At 44.7% G+C, this 17,909-nt stretch overlaps 2 protein-coding genes and 1 long non-coding RNA gene across 6 annotated transcripts; 2 read left to right on the plus strand and 1 right to left on the minus strand.

The window, feature by feature from the left end:
- The first annotated feature begins 524 nt into the window (after window positions 1-524).
- LOC106749706 (major facilitator superfamily domain-containing protein 10) lies at window positions 525-3,300 on the plus strand. Its single transcript, XM_014629408.1, has 7 exons — window positions 525-1,210; window positions 1,302-1,564; window positions 1,651-1,942; window positions 2,032-2,252; window positions 2,330-2,420; window positions 2,569-2,706; window positions 2,792-3,300. The coding sequence occupies exons 1-7, from the start codon at window positions 991-993 to the stop codon at window positions 2,884-2,886; spliced, it is 1,320 nt and encodes a 439-aa protein (XP_014484894.1). The 5' UTR covers window positions 525-990; the 3' UTR covers window positions 2,887-3,300.
- Window positions 3,301-3,427: 127 nt separating this feature from the next.
- On the plus strand, window positions 3,428-17,831 carry LOC106749703 (signal transducer and activator of transcription 5B). Of its 4 annotated transcripts, none has more exons than XM_014629403.1 (10): window positions 3,428-4,874; window positions 6,225-6,373; window positions 6,849-7,005; window positions 7,109-7,446; window positions 7,542-7,685; window positions 7,956-8,418; window positions 8,922-9,594; window positions 9,755-9,910; window positions 10,040-10,277; window positions 17,618-17,831. In XM_014629403.1, exons 2-10 carry the CDS (start codon window positions 6,246-6,248, stop codon window positions 17,682-17,684), a joined length of 2,364 nt encoding a protein of 787 aa, XP_014484889.1. In that variant the 5' UTR covers window positions 3,428-4,874; window positions 6,225-6,245; the 3' UTR covers window positions 17,685-17,831. The 4 variants fall into 4 exon arrangements, with proteins under 4 accessions (XP_014484889.1, XP_014484887.1, XP_014484890.1 ...); XM_014629401.1 differs by lacking the exon at window positions 17,618-17,831 and adding an exon at window positions 13,965-14,136; XM_014629404.1 differs by lacking the exons at window positions 6,225-6,373; window positions 17,618-17,831 and adding an exon at window positions 13,965-17,431 and having other exon boundaries at window positions 3,429-4,874.
- Window positions 4,113-6,211, minus strand: LOC106749709. The gene is made up of 2 exons (XR_001374876.1): window positions 4,955-6,211; window positions 4,113-4,892 (listed from the first exon to the last, which is right to left on the minus strand). It is a non-coding gene; the product is annotated as an uncharacterized LOC106749709 (long non-coding RNA).
- Window positions 17,832-17,909: the final 78 nt, after the last annotated feature.

Genomic DNA, 17,909 nt, shown 5'->3' on the forward strand with positions numbered 1-17,909 from the left:
CATAATGCTCCTGGGTGCGCCCGGCCGCTCGCTCGGCGCCTATTTTTCGCTTCACTGACAAATAAAAACAACGTAATGGTCTCGAGTCTGCGAGAGGCGGCGTGCCGCCTCTCGCAAAATCGAGCGCGCTTTCCCGCGGACTCGCTTACTTCGCGCGTCTCGAGAGGCCCTCTCCCCCTTTTCATCACCCTTTTCCCTTTCCCGGCGCGCGTTCTCGTCGTATCTCTCGCCGACGTTGGGACGGAAGTTACCTCGCGTGTGACGCGCCTCCATCAATGCCGATCCGTCCGCAATTTCCAGCTGGCTTCCGCGGGACGCTCGAGGACGAACGCGTTCGTCTCGCCGTATCCGGCATATTGCGTATTTTCGCACGAAGGGATCCGCGCTGTGCCGATACGCGGCGAGGTGGCGCTGCGAGTAGTGGGGTTACCGATATACGGCGATTCCTACCTTATCGACCGCCAATTTATTCCCATTTGGTAATTTCATCGACAGATTAGGCGGGGCGGTCGCCGCTGACCGCTGCGTATGATCGGGTCATAGACGCGGTGCTTGGCAGCGGGATGCGGCGGAATGTCGGCTAATAGGTCGGCGGGGGCTTTCACTTTTGGGCGACGCGCTCTACGAGATGACCCACCGTCGCGATGTCGGAAGTTCGGGGAACTCTTTCGTCGTGTGCCACGGAGGGAGGAAGCTGCGCGCGAAAAACACATCTGTCCATGACGATGATAAGGAATAGCAGCGTTCGGCTCGTCGTTATGCAGCTCGACAAGAGTTGCAATTAATGTGGTCGCGAGGGTGCTCGTTATTTTTGCGAATTACGCTCCCACTACTCTATCACCGCTTCCGGAAACCGCAATCTCTCGAGTCTCTCGATTCGCCTGACGATTCGTCATCCGGCGGATAATTGTCCTCCTTCGCGTGGGAATGAAGGGATTTACGTGGGCGATATCGAGGGAATACTGAGTGTCGCATTCCGCGTCGTGAAGCATGAATGAAAGCAGAGATAACACGGTGCGAGTGGTGTTCGTATCCCTGCTGCTGGATCTCCTGGCATTCACCATGATACTGCCGCTTCTTCCGGCTCTTTTGGACCATTACAAGGAGATCGAGAACGGACAGGGACTGTACTCGGCTATTTTCAAGCATGTAAAGGATATACAGGTGTTCTTCGACGCTCCGGACAAAGTCAGCACGGTCCTTTATGGAGGTACACATATATATATTCATTCGTGAGATTCTTCAAGTAGAATTTGCTACAAAGTAGGCATGGAAGTGAATGACATCATCTTGATTCGCAGGTTTCCTCGGCTCCATGTATTCCTTCCTGCAGTTCCTCGGATCGCCCATCATAGGAGCACTGTCCGACATATACGGGAGGAAACCTTTGATGCTGCTGTGTTTGACAGGTGTCTCACTCTCGTATCTACTCTGGGCTTTTTCTGCAAATTTCGGCATATTCGTACTGGCTAGATTCGTGGGCGGCATCAGCAAAGGAAATATCAGCTTATCAATGGCTATCATCAGCGACGTTACTTCCGCTGAAACAAGAGGAAAGGCAATGGTGAGGGAACGGATGAATCAGTAGTTGTGTTTAATTAAGGGGAAAAAATCCGCTCGCACTTACAATTCTATTACGTTTCTCTGCAGGCGCTTGTGGGGATAGCCTTCTCCGTAGGTTTCGTCGTGGGACCGATGATAGGAGCGTTCTTCGCGTGGATCTCGAGCGGTAATAGGGATGGCACGTGGTACGTGATACCGGCCATGTTCGCACTTTTCCTAGCTTTAAGTGACTCATTGTTCGTTTCTTACTACCTGAAGGAGAGTTTACCGCTGAAGAACAGGGCGACCACCCTGGCAAAGGGATTGTCCGGGGCGATCTCTTACATTAATCCCACAGATCTTTTCCAATTTAACGGAGTCTCCGGCTTGAGCCGACAAGGTACACCCCGGTTTCCGCTTCAACTTGAATCACATAATTAGAACATGAAAATGAGAGGTTCCACAGCGACGTGTGAATTCTTCTTTCAGATCGGCAAGATCTAAAGACACTGGGCCGCGCGTATTTTATATACCTGTTCGCCTACAGCGGCTTGGAATTCACTCTGACGTTTCTGACTCATCACACGTACGGGTTTACGAGCATGCAGCAGGGTTGGATGTTCCTCGCGATCGGGCTGATAATGGCGATCTTGCAGGGCGGCTGGGTGCGACACATCCCGCCGCACAGAATGAAAGCTGTCAGCGAGTTGGTGAGGCAACCTAATTCCATCCGTTCCGGCCGTGTCGGTGTCTCAATTTTTTCATTTGATATTTTCTGTTATTCTAGGGATTGTGGCTAGTAATTCCCGCATTTATATGTATCGGTGTTGCCAGCGGTATACTGGTCTTGTGCGTTGGGATTTTTCTTTTCGCCGTTTGTGAGCATTATGTTGATTTATTTATTCATTGTCATGTGAAAACCAGCAGACGTATTCGTTAAATTTTCATCCCAGTGTACGTTAGTGCATTATATGGAGGAACATGCCGTTTTTCTCCGTCCTTATCGTTTCTCCATCTGTTTCGCAGCCACCGCCATGGTGGTGACCTGTATGATGACACTGGTGACACGAATCGGGCCTGAGAACCAGAAGGGCGTGATCACCGGCACATTTCGCTCCCTCGGTGCGTTGGCGCGCGCCTGCGGACCTGTCGTCGCGTCTTCAGGTATTGAGAAACGACATTTGATATTCCTTTTCACTTTGTGAATCTCGTCTTCGTCCTCCTCGAGCACGTCTGTTCTGTATTTCAGCGTTTTGGTGCATCGGAAGTGCTTCGACGTACATGATCGGGGCTCTGTTCCTTATGCTACCGCCGCTCATCTTGCACGGCATGCGCGTTCTGTGATTCGGATCAGACACGATCAGACGATCCGCCCCGATCTGCTTTGCCAGTTCTTGAGGAACATTTGTCTACTCCGCAGTCAGTATTCTTACATTTCTGATATTCGTTGGCGCCTTTTTTATACTGACCTTTTTACACGGATATTTTACGCATCAAGTTTGAGATTGTAGCGGTATGTTTGTAGAAATTACAATCCAGCGAACACCGAGTTGCAGTTACATAACTTGGTTATAATTTCCTACTGAACAATGTAATTATTATGTGACAGGCGTTATACAACAGTTACATTGTTGAGTAGGAAATTATAATTAACAGTTATGTAACTGTAATTTAGTGTTCGCTGAGAATTATATACTATTAGATAGTTATATATAATAGACATCACATGTTCATTGCATATATATTTATATTTTACAATGTTGTACCTTATGACATGTACAAAGTATATATATATATTTTTTTTATAAGAGAATATATATATATATATATATATTTTTTTTTTCTATTTCTACGTGTGTATGTATACAATGCTATCAGAAGTTGTAATTGAGAGTTGAAAGAAATGTTATTTTACAAACTTCAAATAAATAATATATATTTGTACAAGAGACTCCACAAATTGTCTTGTGAAAAGTTATATCATGCATAAATTAATAAGTTTCTACTTTTTGCTTGCCAATGGCCTGCTTTCTGTACTTCTCTCTCAGAAATTCGGGGCAAATGTATGCATAGGGAAACCGACGGAGCACTATGTCAAATATAAAAGATATTATATTACGTTACTTTCCTTACGTCGACCACAGAATGCTCGGCTTGCGTCAAAACTTGATCCTAATTCAGAGATTGATTCTACCCTAACGTCACCGTGTATACTCGTTACAATTAAAAGCTACATGATTGATATCTTCTGTTTCACACCGCCTGTACACACACACGGTCGGTAGATTAAAAGTGGCAACACTTTTTTTCGGTAAATGTCACAACGCATATTTCGTACGTCCGATACGAAGATGTATCTTCTAAGAACTGTTGACAAACAAATTTTTCAATTGGACACCGGATGCGTGGCGAGTCTGGACGAGGAAAAAGAAAGTTGCAAGTTTTAATCTGGCTATGTATACGTATAAACAGTCGATCAAGAAGATTGCGACATTCATTTTACCAAGTTTCGGAACGCATCTCGTGCCCGACGAAGAATTTATTTCCCGTTAATTCTAACGCGCTGCGAAACTCACCGAAAGGGGAAAGCGTTGTGTTCATTTTCGATAACCGGCTGGATTTGTTTTCCGTGCGTTTTGAGACGGCGACGATCAGAGTGCGCGGACGCGACTCAGTGCGCGCGCGCACGAGCGTTTTCAATTTTCGCGCGAAAGGCGCGGAAGATGGCGGCGGCGAGTGGAGCGCCGGTGGTGCGCGGTTTATCGATAAATCACAGCGGGCGCGATCCCACGCGGCGCACTGCGCATGCGCGCCACGCTCACGTGATTGTCCACCATCATCCGGTCGGCCCCCCCCCACGCGCGCCATTTACGGTATCAAATTCCCGGAATTCCTCGCCCGCGCCGCGTCACTACGTCGTCGCCCGGGCTACTCGTCGTCCGTCCGTCGGCTCAGTAGCGGGCGAGAAAGCGGATTGGGGGAGGACGAGAGAGGCGGACCAGCCAGCCAGCCGTGAGAGAGAGAGACACAGGGCCGATATTATTGATGCGAGGAGCGCTGGTGCGATTACTGCATGTTTAGTCGGCGGCGAGGAGAGCGCGCGTCAGCGATCCCCACGAAGGCCGTTGTTGGTACCGACGACGACGGTGACGGTGAGAAGAGGCGCAAGGAAGCGTCATCGGATCGGAGAAGGGGTGGAGGAGCGGCGACGGTGATCGTGTCGCCGTGTTGCGTCGTACATCTCGCGGACGTAGGCCGCCTCGATCGGTGCCGTGCGGCGACAGCAGACAACAGCAGCGGTAACAGCAGCGGGCCGACATCAGCAACAGCAGGTGAGGAGCGGATTCCGCCTGAGACAACGCGCATTTATTCGCACGGTCGTCGTGTCCTCCCCTCCTTCCCCCCCTCCTACCTTCCTCCCATCCCCTCGGCTCTCCTTCCCTCCCGCGGTCTTATCTATTTACGCGTTACATCGCGCGCAACGCACGTTAGCCGAGCAGCGATCTTTTACGCTCGTGCCGCCTGTTCGTCTCTCTCTCTCTCTCTCTCTCTGTTAGTCTGTCGGGCGGCCGGGCGAATTTGCGCTGGTCGTGAAGCAGCGAGTCTTCGAGTTTGCCCGTCCGGCTCTCATGCTTTTTATGTTCTCTCTTTCTCTCACTCACTCACTCACTCACTCTCACACCCCTCTCCCCTCTCCCTTTCAAGTGCATCTCGCGGCGGCAGGTACATGTCGCGCAACACACTCCGGCGAATTTATCTCGTGCGTGCGCTCGCTTGCTCGCTCGTTCTCGTCGGCGCCGCACTTTGCGCCGCGCGGCTTATCGTCGGCGATACGCCGCGTTTCGCGAGATCGTGCGCTCGGAAAAATGCGCTAAGTATGTAAATACTCGGAGATTATGGCCCGTGTTGGAGATTCCGCGGGCGGGTTTATTCGTAGTTGTTATAAGGGCGAGAGAGAAAGAGAGACTCGAACTTCCGTTTCTTCTCCCATGTGCGTGTGAAATTTTGTGCGCGCGATTCGCATTTTGCGAGCGAAGACGGAAATCGATATTTCAACCTTGATAGGGATACAGAGGCGATTTTATGCCGTCGCGCCAAGGACTGCGCTCCAAACTTCGTTCGAAGCCTCGGCTCGAACTTAATGAGACGCGAACAAATTTCTCTCATTATTTACAAATTTGCCCGACGTGTGGGAAAACTACTTCATCTTGTTACACTGATTTCGATATTACAGTTAAAGTTACAGTTGGTATCGGATAAGTTATGCTTCGGAAGATTATTCGGATTTTGAGACTCATTTTTTTTTTTCGGGACGTTGTCTTATTTCTTGACTTTTAAGATTTGGAATTGAGTTATCCAGTTCGACTCTTACCGCTATTTGGCAATACATACTTTCTTTGTATGATTCTGAAGATCTGTCCTTTTAACTTGCACCCTCTACCTCTTGCAATCTTTCTCTTTTTTCCTCTCCCTGCCAGAAATTCCCATATATTCTCTTCTTACCGCTTAAGTCTCAGCTTTCCCTTGTAAAAGGCTTCATCCATACATTCATGTGTCGATGATGTAATTATGCTTATCACCATTAAGAGGAATTTGAATAATTCTCCTTAGCTTAACATACGGAACAGCCATAGAGTGTCTGGTAAATATAAGTAAATTTTCTGTTTTTTTTTTCTGGACAGGAAGTAAAAGTATCGTAAAAAATGTCGCTGTGGGCAAAGTCCCAGCAGTTGCCAAACGAGGCATTAAAACAAGTGCATGCTATGTATGGCGATCATTTCCCGATTGAAGTGAGACACTTCTTGTCATCGTGGATAGAAGAGAAAATGTGGCGAGTATACCACATAAGCTTTTTCTAGCTTATTCGAATTTAATATTAAAATTGCGCAGGCACAGGCTACAGGCGTCATATAAGCCTTAATACTCACTTACTAGGGTTTCCTACGATTTTCAATTCTACATTGTATACAGTTGAAACGTTCCACAATTGACCCTAGTTATCAATATCAAGGTATATGCCTTGACACTTGTCGTAACACTTATTTTGTCATTCTTATAAAGGCATAATTTATTCAACGCTCTGGGACAGATCCCCTCAAACGTAGACCGATTGTAAGTGCAATTTACCAGGAGCCCCCTGGTAAATCGCATCTTAATAGTATCTTGTAAATTTTTCGAACCTCGCGTACGATGTGTAAGTTGAAAAAGTCGCACAAGTAACCCAGTTGTAATGTTAAGGCATATATGTGACTCCTGGTGTGCGGCGTATCCGCAGGCATAATTATTCGTGACACTTGACACTTCAGGCCGGACATAGATCCAGATAATCCGCAGCACGAGCAATACGTGACCAATTTTGTCGAGTCTATGATACACGAATTGGAGACAAAAGCGGCGACTTTCACCTCGGACGACTTCTTCATAACGAGGATAAAGTTGACGGAAGCTGCCAAGTCGTTTCGCGTAAGTGCATCTCGCGTCGTGCACTGCGATGATGATTAACCGATCGGACCTGTCAGTGTGACGATATTCCTCAGTCTGCATGTCCGTCGCTCTTTGATTGCAGCACAAATACCTGCAGAATCCAGCGGCCTTGTTCAAAATCATCAAGCATTGCTTGGCGTTAGAGATGAAATACGTGCAGCAGGTCGAGGGAAGTCTAGGCACACCTTTACCGAATATACCCAGCAACCGATTGATCATGCCTGTGGACATAATTCAGCAGCTCACCGCGCTGCGCCAGAAGGCGGTCGATTGCGCGGACGACATACGGAAGATGGAGCACGAGCAGGAGAGCTTCGCCCTGAGTTATCATGAGTGCACCAAGCTGAACGCGCAAATGCAGCATCTCGTCACGCAGCCGCAGAATCAGCAGAATTTCGACGTCGATAAGAAGATCAGGAGGTGAGGACAGTGCGACTTGCGAACTGTGCGATTGTTTCTTACTATATATGTGTACGTATACGTTGCATATTAATGAGACTCTTCTTCCGATCCAGACAAAGAGAGCAGCAGGAGCAGATCCTGAATCACAAGTTGGCTGGCTTGATGCAAACGCGTCTGCTGCTGGCCGACAAACTGAAGGAGATCATCAGCAAACTGGGCAGCCTGCAGTCGAGAATCCTCGACGACGAACTTATCAGGTAAGAGGATCGATCTGTTTCTCGCAGATGACACGAGTAGTGCTCGAGAAGAAGAGAGATGTCGTTCGGAGAGAACATTTTTTCACGACGAAAAGGGAAATGTTAATACCTGGCCTATGAGAGCCAAACCACTGTTCTTAGAACATGACGATTCATTAATCTCGCACTTTGCAAAAACGCTTCGGTCCATTGCGGAGCCTCGTCAGTTTGAGTAAAGAAAGGAGATTTTCCAACTACTTGAATTCACCTCACTTCACATTTCGTGTTCAGATGGAAAAGGGATCAGCAACTGTCGGGAAACGGCATACAATTCGTCAATAATTTGGACTCCATTCAAGAGTGGTGCGAGGGCCTCGCCGAGATAATCTGGCTGACGCGACAGCAGATTAAAGAGGCGGAGCTTATGAAGCAAAAATTGATGTTCAACACGACGGCGATGCAGGACCCGTTCCCGGCGCTGAATTCGCAAATCACGCAGTTGCTCAGTTCCCTGGTCACGAGTACCTTTATCATAGAGAAACAGCCTCCGCAAGTGATGAAGACCAATACTCGTTTCACGAGCACGGTCCGCCTCCTGGTCGGCGGCAAGCTGAACGTGCACATGTCACCGCCGCAAGTCCGAGTATACATAGTGAGCGAGACGCAAGCGAACGCTTTGTTGAAGAGCGACAAGATGAAGAATGACAACAGCGGCGAGATTTTGAACAACACCGGCACGATGGAATACCACCAGGTTTGCGAGAGAATTTTTCAAGGTCGATTTCCATTGACAACGTAAAATGCGAATGAGATTAGCGCGAGTCCCGCTTGCGATATACAAGGTTCGCCAAAAGTGTGGAAACCCCTTAGTATTTCGAATACCGCGCATTTTCGAGGGGGAAATGTTGTCTACAAAAGTTGTAGGGTTTTAAGTGACGCGTTTTATAACTGCTTTATAGCAGTACCAATACCTTTAAATAGCGTCGTCAAGATCACGTGAAGATCAGCTTGAAATTTTTTAATGAGAATCCCGATTTTTTCATGCATATTCGTGCAGCTTATCTCGAGAGCTTTTCAAAACACTATAAATAAAAATATTTATTTCATTAACTACTTGTCGAGTTTCACAGCTTGAAAGTTACAGTACTGTAACTTTTGTACGAAACATTTTTTTTTTTTTTCTTAAATATTAAGGGGTTTTCATACTTTTGGTAAACTCTGCGCAACTGCTGTGCTGACGTGACACGCTGTTTATAGACAACCAGACAACTCTCGGTGAGCTTCCGCAACATGCAGCTGAAAAAGATCAAACGGGCGGAGAAGAAGGGCACGGAGTCCGTGATGGACGAGAAGTTCTCACTGTTGTTCCAGTCGCAGTTCAGCGTAGGCGGCGGTGAACTGGTATTCCAAGTGTGGACTTTGAGTCTGCCCGTAGTCGTGATCGTTCACGGTAACCAAGAACCCCACGCTTGGGCTACCGTCACTTGGGACAACGCGTTCGCCGAGCCTGGCCGAGTGCCATTCGCCGTGCCGGACAAGGTACCGTGGCCGCAGGTAGCCGAGGCTCTGAACGTGAAATTTCACTCGGCGACCGGCCGTTCGTTGACGGAGGAGAATCAGCGATTCCTCGCGGAGAAAGCCTTCCGCGGCAGCAACTCGAACGGACAGGACTACTCCAACATGCTATTATCCTGGGCGCAATTCTGCAAGGAGCCGTTGCCCGAGAGGAACTTCACCTTTTGGGAGTGGTTCTACGCAGTGATGAAGCTGACCAGGGAGCACCTACGCGGCCCATGGTCGGACGGTGTCATCCTTGGTTTCGTCAGAAAGAAGCAGGCAGAGGAGATGTTGGCGAACTGCACGCCCGGGACGTTTCTCATGCGATTCTCCGACTCGGAGCTCGGCGGTATCACTATCGCATGGGTCGCAGGTAAAGTATCGAGGCGCAAAAGAGAAAAAAGAATATCCGAGTGAAAGAACTTGCGCAAAAGATATTCGTGTGTTCACGGGTGCGCGGAAGGTAATTCACGAGAGAGAGAGAGTCATTTTCTCGTAGTCTCTCATGTGTGTCTCTCTCGACCTGCTTTCAGATCAAACCGAAGTCTTCATGCTGCAACCTTTCACGAGCAAGGACTTCGCCATACGATGTCTGGCGGACCGCGTGAACGACTTGCAATACCTGCTGTACCTCTTTCCGGATTTCACCAAAGATCAGGCTTTCTCCAAGTACTACACACCGTTTAACGGTACGTGCAGATTTATCAGCATTTAATCGAATCGTTCAGCGAAGTAGAGCGATTCGTTGCTGTTTGTCTTGATAAAAAGAATCCCGATAGCGGCGATTCGGATTCGCAATAATCGTTGGATTTCTGCAGACAACCAAGCCACGTCGACAAATGGCTACGTCAAGCCGCTCTTGGTGACGCACGTGCCAGGTTGGAGCGCTCCCGGTCTCGGCAATCAGACACCGTCCCATTCCTCCGTGGTGGGAGTCGGCGGTAACGGTCAAGGTGGCCCAGGCGGAAGCTACCCGGCCACGCCGGCGTCGACTGTGTTTCAACCGCACAGTCCCGATCCGTCTGTTACGCGAGACACACCGTCTACAGCCTCCAGGTCAGTTGCATGGATGTAATATGTCACCTTGTCGAAGGCAATCGTGATGATGATGATGTTTTTGCTAACTGAGAAACTCGGAAACTACGGACGGGGACGTTTGACGTTGGAGATGCGCGAAGGTCCTCGCGGAAGGTTCGGTGTTTCGTTGTTCCACTCGGGGAAACGAATCTCAAATTACGCGGGATGTTCAGTAAACAATGCACAAACGAGTGATGGCCCCTTTGAGGGGAGGAAAGGGCTAGTAAGAAGGGTCCCGAGTGCAGTTGGTGCTCGAGTTTTATGTGTTCGAGGAACGAGAACATATCGCACGTTTCGATATTCCGATTATTAGGTGGACATCATTCTTCTCGACGATACGCAAAGTCAATAATTGACCACATTGTCGATCGCATGATGATTACGCGTCGCAATCGACGTAGTAAAATCTGAAGATGAAAATAATCGTTGGTGATAAAGGCCGGTTTGTTTTGGCTGAACTGTGGTGCTGCCGAATTGGAGCTTTGCTTCTTTTCAACATTAGATTATACACTTGTTTCACTCTCTGAGTAAAAAGTGCAATACAGATAAAAAGTGCAATCTAGGTTGACTAACGAGCCTCATGTTTTTTTTTTTTTCTTAACTATCGTTGGAATCCAGATTGATCGATGAATCAACGATCTATCGAAAAAGAAGGGGAAGATCCCCCCGAGCTGCGTCGACAATGTTTTAAGATAAGGTGTGTCCGGGTGGAGACTAGTGATTTTAATGATTTATTTTGTATATCACCGAGGAGGGTCACCTAATGAGCGAAACGTCGAAACATGGGTTATTTGTTTATTATAAAGTACCGTAGCTATAAGATCTCGTAATGAACGAAATTCGTGAATAATATAAAATTCGAAGATATAACACGTCCTTTATTATCAGAGAAACACAACGACCGATGTCGAAGGAATTACTTTCCATTTCTTATCACGAGAAATCGCCTCCTCGTCTATGGGACACCCTGTGGTAATCGGTATCAGACACATATCGCGTATGCTTTGTGAACCATCGAGGTGATAATCCAAATTCGTGGCCTTCTTTACAATTAAATATTACACGCGAATGCACTGTGTAAATACAAGTTACGCATCGTGAATCGAGAAATATATGTAATTCATACTTGGTGATGGAAACAGAGAAGATGATTATTCATTGTTTTTTGCCGTAATTTGGACTCAGCTATCAACATCTGTGAAGCAGAGAAATGAAAGTGTCGGAGACAATAATGTGTGAGCCTACGTTAAGGCCTGTAATCGTGGACTTGGGAGGCCACTGAAACGACAGACATTCCTAGAAGCTCACATATTGCCTATCTTTCTGAATCCTGTTGTTGGATTATATTGTCAGTATTTTTCTTCTTCTTTCCTTTTTTTTTTTATTATTTTTTTTTAGGTACTCGTCTTTTGACAGAAATCTTTCTAAGTCCGTAAGCATTTTTACGGAACATTTATAATTTTATAATTGTACTTAGTAAGAGTTACAACAGAAAGAAACGTTATGTAAAATGTAATGTATATTATATTAAGACGAAATATACAATTCGTTTCGTAGTAACTGTATTATTGGACGATACCGGGCGGAATATTCATTCTGAATGACGTGGCATATTCTTCACGAATATGCAACACTTGTGTACGATGGTTTTGTTTATGCGAAAAGAATATGTACGTTTACACACATATTTACGCGATATGTATTAACGCCATTCGCACACACGAAGTGTCTCGGTGATTGTGTGTGTGTCTCTCTCGTTAGTGTGTCTCGATCGTTTCTATCGTTTCTCCTCATCAAGTATATTTATTGCCCCGCGGTATCTTCGTCCAATATTCGCAGTATAATTTATTAGTGATTCGTAAACTTAGTATCGAACAGAAGCGCAATCGGTCCGGCTCGCGGAGCGTCTCCCGTCGCGTTTGCTGATCCATAAATCCGCGCTTCCTCATCTTATTCATTAAGTATGCTTGTAAATGTGACATCGTTAATGCAGTCACTTTGTAAGGAATAACGGAATTTGTAGTGGGGAATAAAGAGATGATAGTTTTCAATACATTCTTACGACTCGATGAATATTAAATTCGTTCTCGTTTCAATTGTGTATCTCTCACGACACGCATTTGTTGCCGCAAGATTTTCGCCCGCGACTATAGCCACGTTAATCGTTTATCGATAACTTTCCAACACCGATACCAGATTTATCTTGTTATCAAGTGTGTAAAGTCGTGTTATTATCGATAATTTCGTGTCACGGTAGTACTTTCGGGTGATCGGAACGGAGTCAATTAATACACAAAAGTGCCTTCATAAGTAAATGCGTGCCGCGTCATCGTGACGGCGCACATCTTGCGTCGTCACATGATTGTGCGGTTGCTCATATCGAGACTGAGATCCCCTTTTTTTCTTTTTTTCTTTTTCTTTACGCTTTTGAAACTAACTTCTAAGTGTGACGAAGGGAGCCTGGATTCATAAATTCGCAAACGCGCGACAAGAAGTGGTCTACGGCCGACGACGAGATTGCGCCTCTGCCGTCGAACGAGGCGCTAGTAGCCCATGGATTCGCGCTTTGTATCTCAATTGTGGACCACTGAGGATCATGAGACGAAAAAAAAAAGAACGAAAAAAGAAAGGGAGATGAGAAAAAAAATTAACATGTAATCGATCTTTCGACACTGCCAAGTTTTTTACCGTTCACTTTTCTAGCGCAACGGCTTATCCATGGCTTCGATAATATAGCTTTTGTATTATGAACTTTTGCGTATTTAGCATTACGTAGCATTATGTGTATATATATATATATATATATATATATATATATATATGTGTGTGTATATATGTATGTATGTATATGGTATATAAGCGTAAACATTTGCGTGTCGAGAATACTTGCGTGCAACAACAGGATAATGTGTAGTTTTATGTGCCTACGTGTGAGAGAGAAAGGGTTATTATATGATTATCGCTTGAATGTAGAGAGACAGTAGTGAGAAGCAAAGGCCTGAGATAAGCCGGTACAACCACAACGTGAAAGTTTCAATACTACCCTGCAAAACGCAGCTCCAATCACTCTACCAACGCAGCTGGCAATTGAATAAAGAAATAAAAGAAAGAAACGTTCTTATAATCACGTTATCACTCTCGCGAATTCGTTGCTACGTGTATCGCCCGTGTGATTCCCGCTTTTGCGATACGCGCGAGATCGTCGTCCAAACGAGTGCGAAAATTAGAGAGAGAAATTAAGAGAAAAGATAATAATAAATAAATAAAAAGTAAAACCTCCTCGCGAAACTTCTTCCGGTCTCCGGTTTTCCAAAGTTCGCGGAGGACGACAAGTGACCGATCTACAGAGTTGGCGGACTCTTGTGGTTGTCTTGTACCTTTTGCCGTGTTGTACCGGCTATTCCGGCTAATAAAAAAAAAAAAAAGAATCGGTCACTCGCACACTTTCGAGAAAGAGACGAAACACGTTTTCAGACGCGTTCAGACCTCTCAAAAGAAAAGAAAAAGAAAAGTAACGAACAACTAAAGAGGTATTACGCCCCGGTTCGCCCGCAAAAAACGAGAGAAAGAAAAAAGTGTAGAGCGTTTTAAGCGACTGCGATCGCAGACTTAATTTGACACCAAAAGCATTGCCAGTGATTGGGGTTGTGTTTTGGTTTGTGGTAGCTACGCTCCTGGTCTCGGCCAGTCGGGTGTCGGACGGCCAAGCTCGGACATGGACTATGTGGAGCTGATGGGCCAGAACGAGCTGACATCAATTGATGAAAATCTCAACTTGGACCACTTAAACAACTTCAGCTTCTCCGAGTTCATGCAGTCGTATAACAAACCACAATAATAGGTACGTTCAAGTGTACGTTGTCGTTGCCGTCGTCGTCGTAAGCCAATCGATGATCATCGGCGACCTCCGACCCTTTTTCGATCTCTGACGGTTCATCCGGTGCACATGCTGAAAATAAGGACGCTACCGGACGCGATCCGTTGATTGTTATGTTTAACGGGGGAGGGACACACGCGCCGTCGGCCGTTCCCGGCGACACGGCGCGCACGATTACTTACCTAAGAGAGGCGTTTCAAATGTGTCTGTTAAGATTTGTATGCGAGCCTTACATGAGAGGGAGAGAGAAAGAGAGAGGGAGAGAGCGCATTGTATTTTTGAGATCGCCTGTGAAACGCATCTCCGTGCGCGAATGACGGAGACGGTCGTCGTCGTCCAACTCAATGCAAGAATGTGCAATTCGTTTGGAGGCGTCATTGTGTTATACGTTTGTGTCAGTCGCGTGTCTATTAGCCACCGTCGCGAAAATTCCGACGAGTCTGTTTACTGGCGACTTCGTCGGGGTCAACGTGTGTCTGTGTGTGTGTATGTGTGTGTGGTGGAGCGTCTCTCAGCGTTCAGAGCGCAGCGTTCTTCCGACCGATCTGGCGTCGTTGCAATCTGGGATTTTGGCGACGATCCTGCGCTTTTCTGACTGCTCTTTCCTGAGGAAGGAAACGACGCAAAGAGAGACCTGGAGCGCCGTAATGCTTAATTCCACACATCGCAGATATTATATCTTATAAAATATGGTATATTGTATGTTACACGAAGCATGGTATATTGTATCTTATAAAATATGGTACGGGTATTACGTTTTATAGAGTATGTAAAAAAGGGACAATGTGTCGGAGGTTTTTTCTCCCTCTCGTCGAGTTCTCGAGCAGCGAGGGAAACTGAATCGAGCTAAGTCTCTGTAACGTTGGAAATATTTGTATCGGAAGGAACGAAATAATAATGTGAACAGAGATGAAGATATATGTGATGAGATGAGATACGAGGAGAAATAATGTAGTATAGAAAAAGGAAAAAAAAGTTACTTGGGCTGTCTGAGTGTTACGAGTCAAACGAGACACTTATCGATGATGTTGACTCACACGGCGGTGTGATTAAAGATGAATTTGGTTGATTTGAATTTTGTATAATTATTGAGAATTGTGGAAAATCTTCTAAATCTTGTTACGTAGCTTTAAAGTGAGGAAGACACGGTGACGCCAAACCTGTCTAAATTTCTCCGTGTTTCGCAAACTGTTTGTACTATTTTGTTTATTTAACGAGCGACCAAAAGTCGCCCCCCCCCCTCTAATTTTTTAATGATTATTACTGCAACTCACGAGTTTGTTGAAGTTAATCGGACTTGATAGATTCTTCGTTTTTGTTTCGAGTTCCCGTTTGATATCAGTTTTAGTAAACTGAAACTGACGTTACAGACCCGTGTAATGTCGGCTTTAGTCCAGATTCTTTGTAAGATATGATGAACACTTAGTACAAAGGCTCATAGCTCGTAGCTCATCATTTATGATATACGAAACGCTTAAAAAACATATGTATAATGATAATAGATTTGTATATTGCATGTTTAAAAGTAACACTACGACTAATAACGACATTTATGTAGAATTATATTATGAACATAGTATAATGTTATTTTTGTTAATCAGTTTAGGTCGTTTTAGAGAGAATTTTAACGAATCTACTATAAATCATGTTGTTTCTTTTTTTTTTCTTTCTCCTTTTTTTTCCACGTACGTCAACCAGCAGAGTAGCTTTAACGCGCAGTGTAATTAGATTATCAATATTTTCTCAACTATACTTGTTGGTAGATATTAAAGTAATTACAGTGACAGATCGCTGACGCCGCGATACATATCGTTCTTTTCTTCTCTCTGAATGATCGTTAAATAATATAAGAATCAATTGTGCAGTTAGAAAATTCTTACGATTTATCTGCACCGTGTTAAGGCTATTTTGCCGATTAGCGTGCGCACTATATACGTACGATTTTATAATTACACGTCAGTTTTCTCACATCTTTAGAGATAGTAGACAAAAAGTGACGGGAGGTGCTGTTAGTTGTATGAATTTTCGAGAGAGATATATACGTTTAAGAATTAACATACAACGATGTGTAAGGTAGAGATTTTATCGGAGGAGAGATTATGAGAGTACAATGCGACGTAGAAAATGGACAATCATCTTCATACGTGCGACCGTACCGTGCCGCCTAGTCAAATTGCCATTGAGTGTTTCTTTTTTTTTTTCCTCTTCAGATATCGAGAAGGAATGTAAGTGTAAAAAGGAGGAGGAAGTCTGTTAAAATATCATTTGTTCGACTTGAGTTATACTAAAGATAAGGGAATCAAAGAGGATGAAGTGTGCACGAGTTACACACACACATGTGCATCGTGTGTAGCCGCATACCGATTGTGACGATCTAAAAGTACGTGCCTTACAATTCTTAGACTTTGGTCTTAAATTCTTCGAGGATTTCTGGGAATATTTCGACGATGAGATTAGGTATATACGTTTTAACTACTACTACTACTACTACTCTCTCTCTCTCTTTCTCTTTTCTTCTTTCCTTCCTTTTTTCTTTTCTTTTTAATTTTAATCTTTGTCTCGTGATAACTTAGCTGGTATATTTCGAGAGTGTATATGTATGCATGAGTACATATGTATAGCTTTACTAAGAGGTGATTCATTTATGTATAAAGGTTTACTTATAATCGTATAGGTTACGTATTATCACCTTAGTGATTGTTTCTTCTTTTTTTTTTATTATTTTTAACGGAGCAAGAGAAAGGAAACGCGCGCAAAAAAAAAAAAACATTTGTTGTGGGCTTGGTTAACGCGTGCGCACGACACGTACACACATACATTGTAAAGTTTAGTTATATACTTATTACGGTGCTCCATTCCCTCCCCTGTCTCTGTGTCTTATGTATGTATTATTAAGAGGAGAAAAAGAAAAATCTATCGATTGTATACATATGTAAAACACCGTTAAATGTACACTGGATTTCGTCGCGAGTAGGAGTGCACATAGCGTTGTCTCTCCTCTTATATATTTATATCATTGTAAGGTAACATGTAAAACGAGACGCCAAGTCACACGTCTTGGCGAGATACGAGCTAGTATTAGCTATTGATCTTTTTATCAAAGATTAGAGTTTATTTTATTACCAAGGATGATTTTACGGCCCGTAAGATATGCTCTTACTCTTATCGGTCTATTCTACCTGTAATCGTTAAGTGTAGTATAATAAGTGTAACATAACACGCATGTTTACGCGCAATAAAATTGATTCTAAATCAATCGGATATGAACTCACTCACATCTCACTGAACCAATCACATTGAACTCACTCAAATATGATCCGATTTTCTTTTTTCAACATTATTTCCAGTAGTATATATTATTATTTTTCTGGAAGCTTGAATGTTAAATAATTTAATGGTCAGTCAAAAAAGGTCGTAACAGTTTTTTTTTTTTTTTTTTAAGTTTCGCAACGCATCCCGTGTCCGGTAGAAGGAATTTGTTCTTCAGCGATTCCCAGCTGAGAGTATGAGTTGCGTTGCAAAACTCATTAGAGGAAAGTATAGCGACCTTTCCTGTGACCGATGCATCTCGCGAAGAATTTGAAGGAAGATCCGTTTGCTACTGAGATCACTTATATCACTTTATTGTATATAAATAAATATCTCGTTTTATTTTATTATATGTCAATAAATTTCTCGTTTCGGGTAAACGGGATCTCGGCCGCCTTCGTGGGTTCAAGTGACAAATACATAGT

Source organism: Dinoponera quadriceps, unplaced genomic scaffold (assembly GCF_001313825.1).
Source record: "Dinoponera quadriceps isolate SergipeBrazil2010 unplaced genomic scaffold, ASM131382v1 scaffold3289, whole genome shotgun sequence".
NCBI lineage: Eukaryota > Metazoa > Arthropoda > Insecta > Hymenoptera > Formicidae > Dinoponera > Dinoponera quadriceps.

Bases quoted from the DNA above. Each gene is read 5' to 3' on its own strand.
- LOC106749706 (XM_014629408.1), top strand. From the start codon at position 991: ATGAATGAAAGCAGAGATAACACGGTGCGAGTGGTGTTCGTATCCCTG. The intron at 1,943-2,031 runs GTACACCCCGGT...TTCTTCTTTCAG, and splicing joins CTCCGGCTTGAGCCGACAAG to ATCGGCAAGATCTAAAGACA. The intron at 2,253-2,329 runs GTGAGGCAACCT...CTGTTATTCTAG, and splicing joins TGAAAGCTGTCAGCGAGTTG to GGATTGTGGCTAGTAATTCC.
- LOC106749703 (XM_014629401.1), top strand. From the start codon at position 6,246: ATGTCGCTGTGGGCAAAGTCCCAGCAGTTGCCAAACGAGGCATTAAAA. The intron at 9,911-10,039 runs GTACGTGCAGAT...GGATTTCTGCAG, and splicing joins GTACTACACACCGTTTAACG to ACAACCAAGCCACGTCGACA. The intron at 10,278-13,964 runs GTCAGTTGCATG...GGTTTGTGGTAG, and splicing joins ACACCGTCTACAGCCTCCAG to CTACGCTCCTGGTCTCGGCC.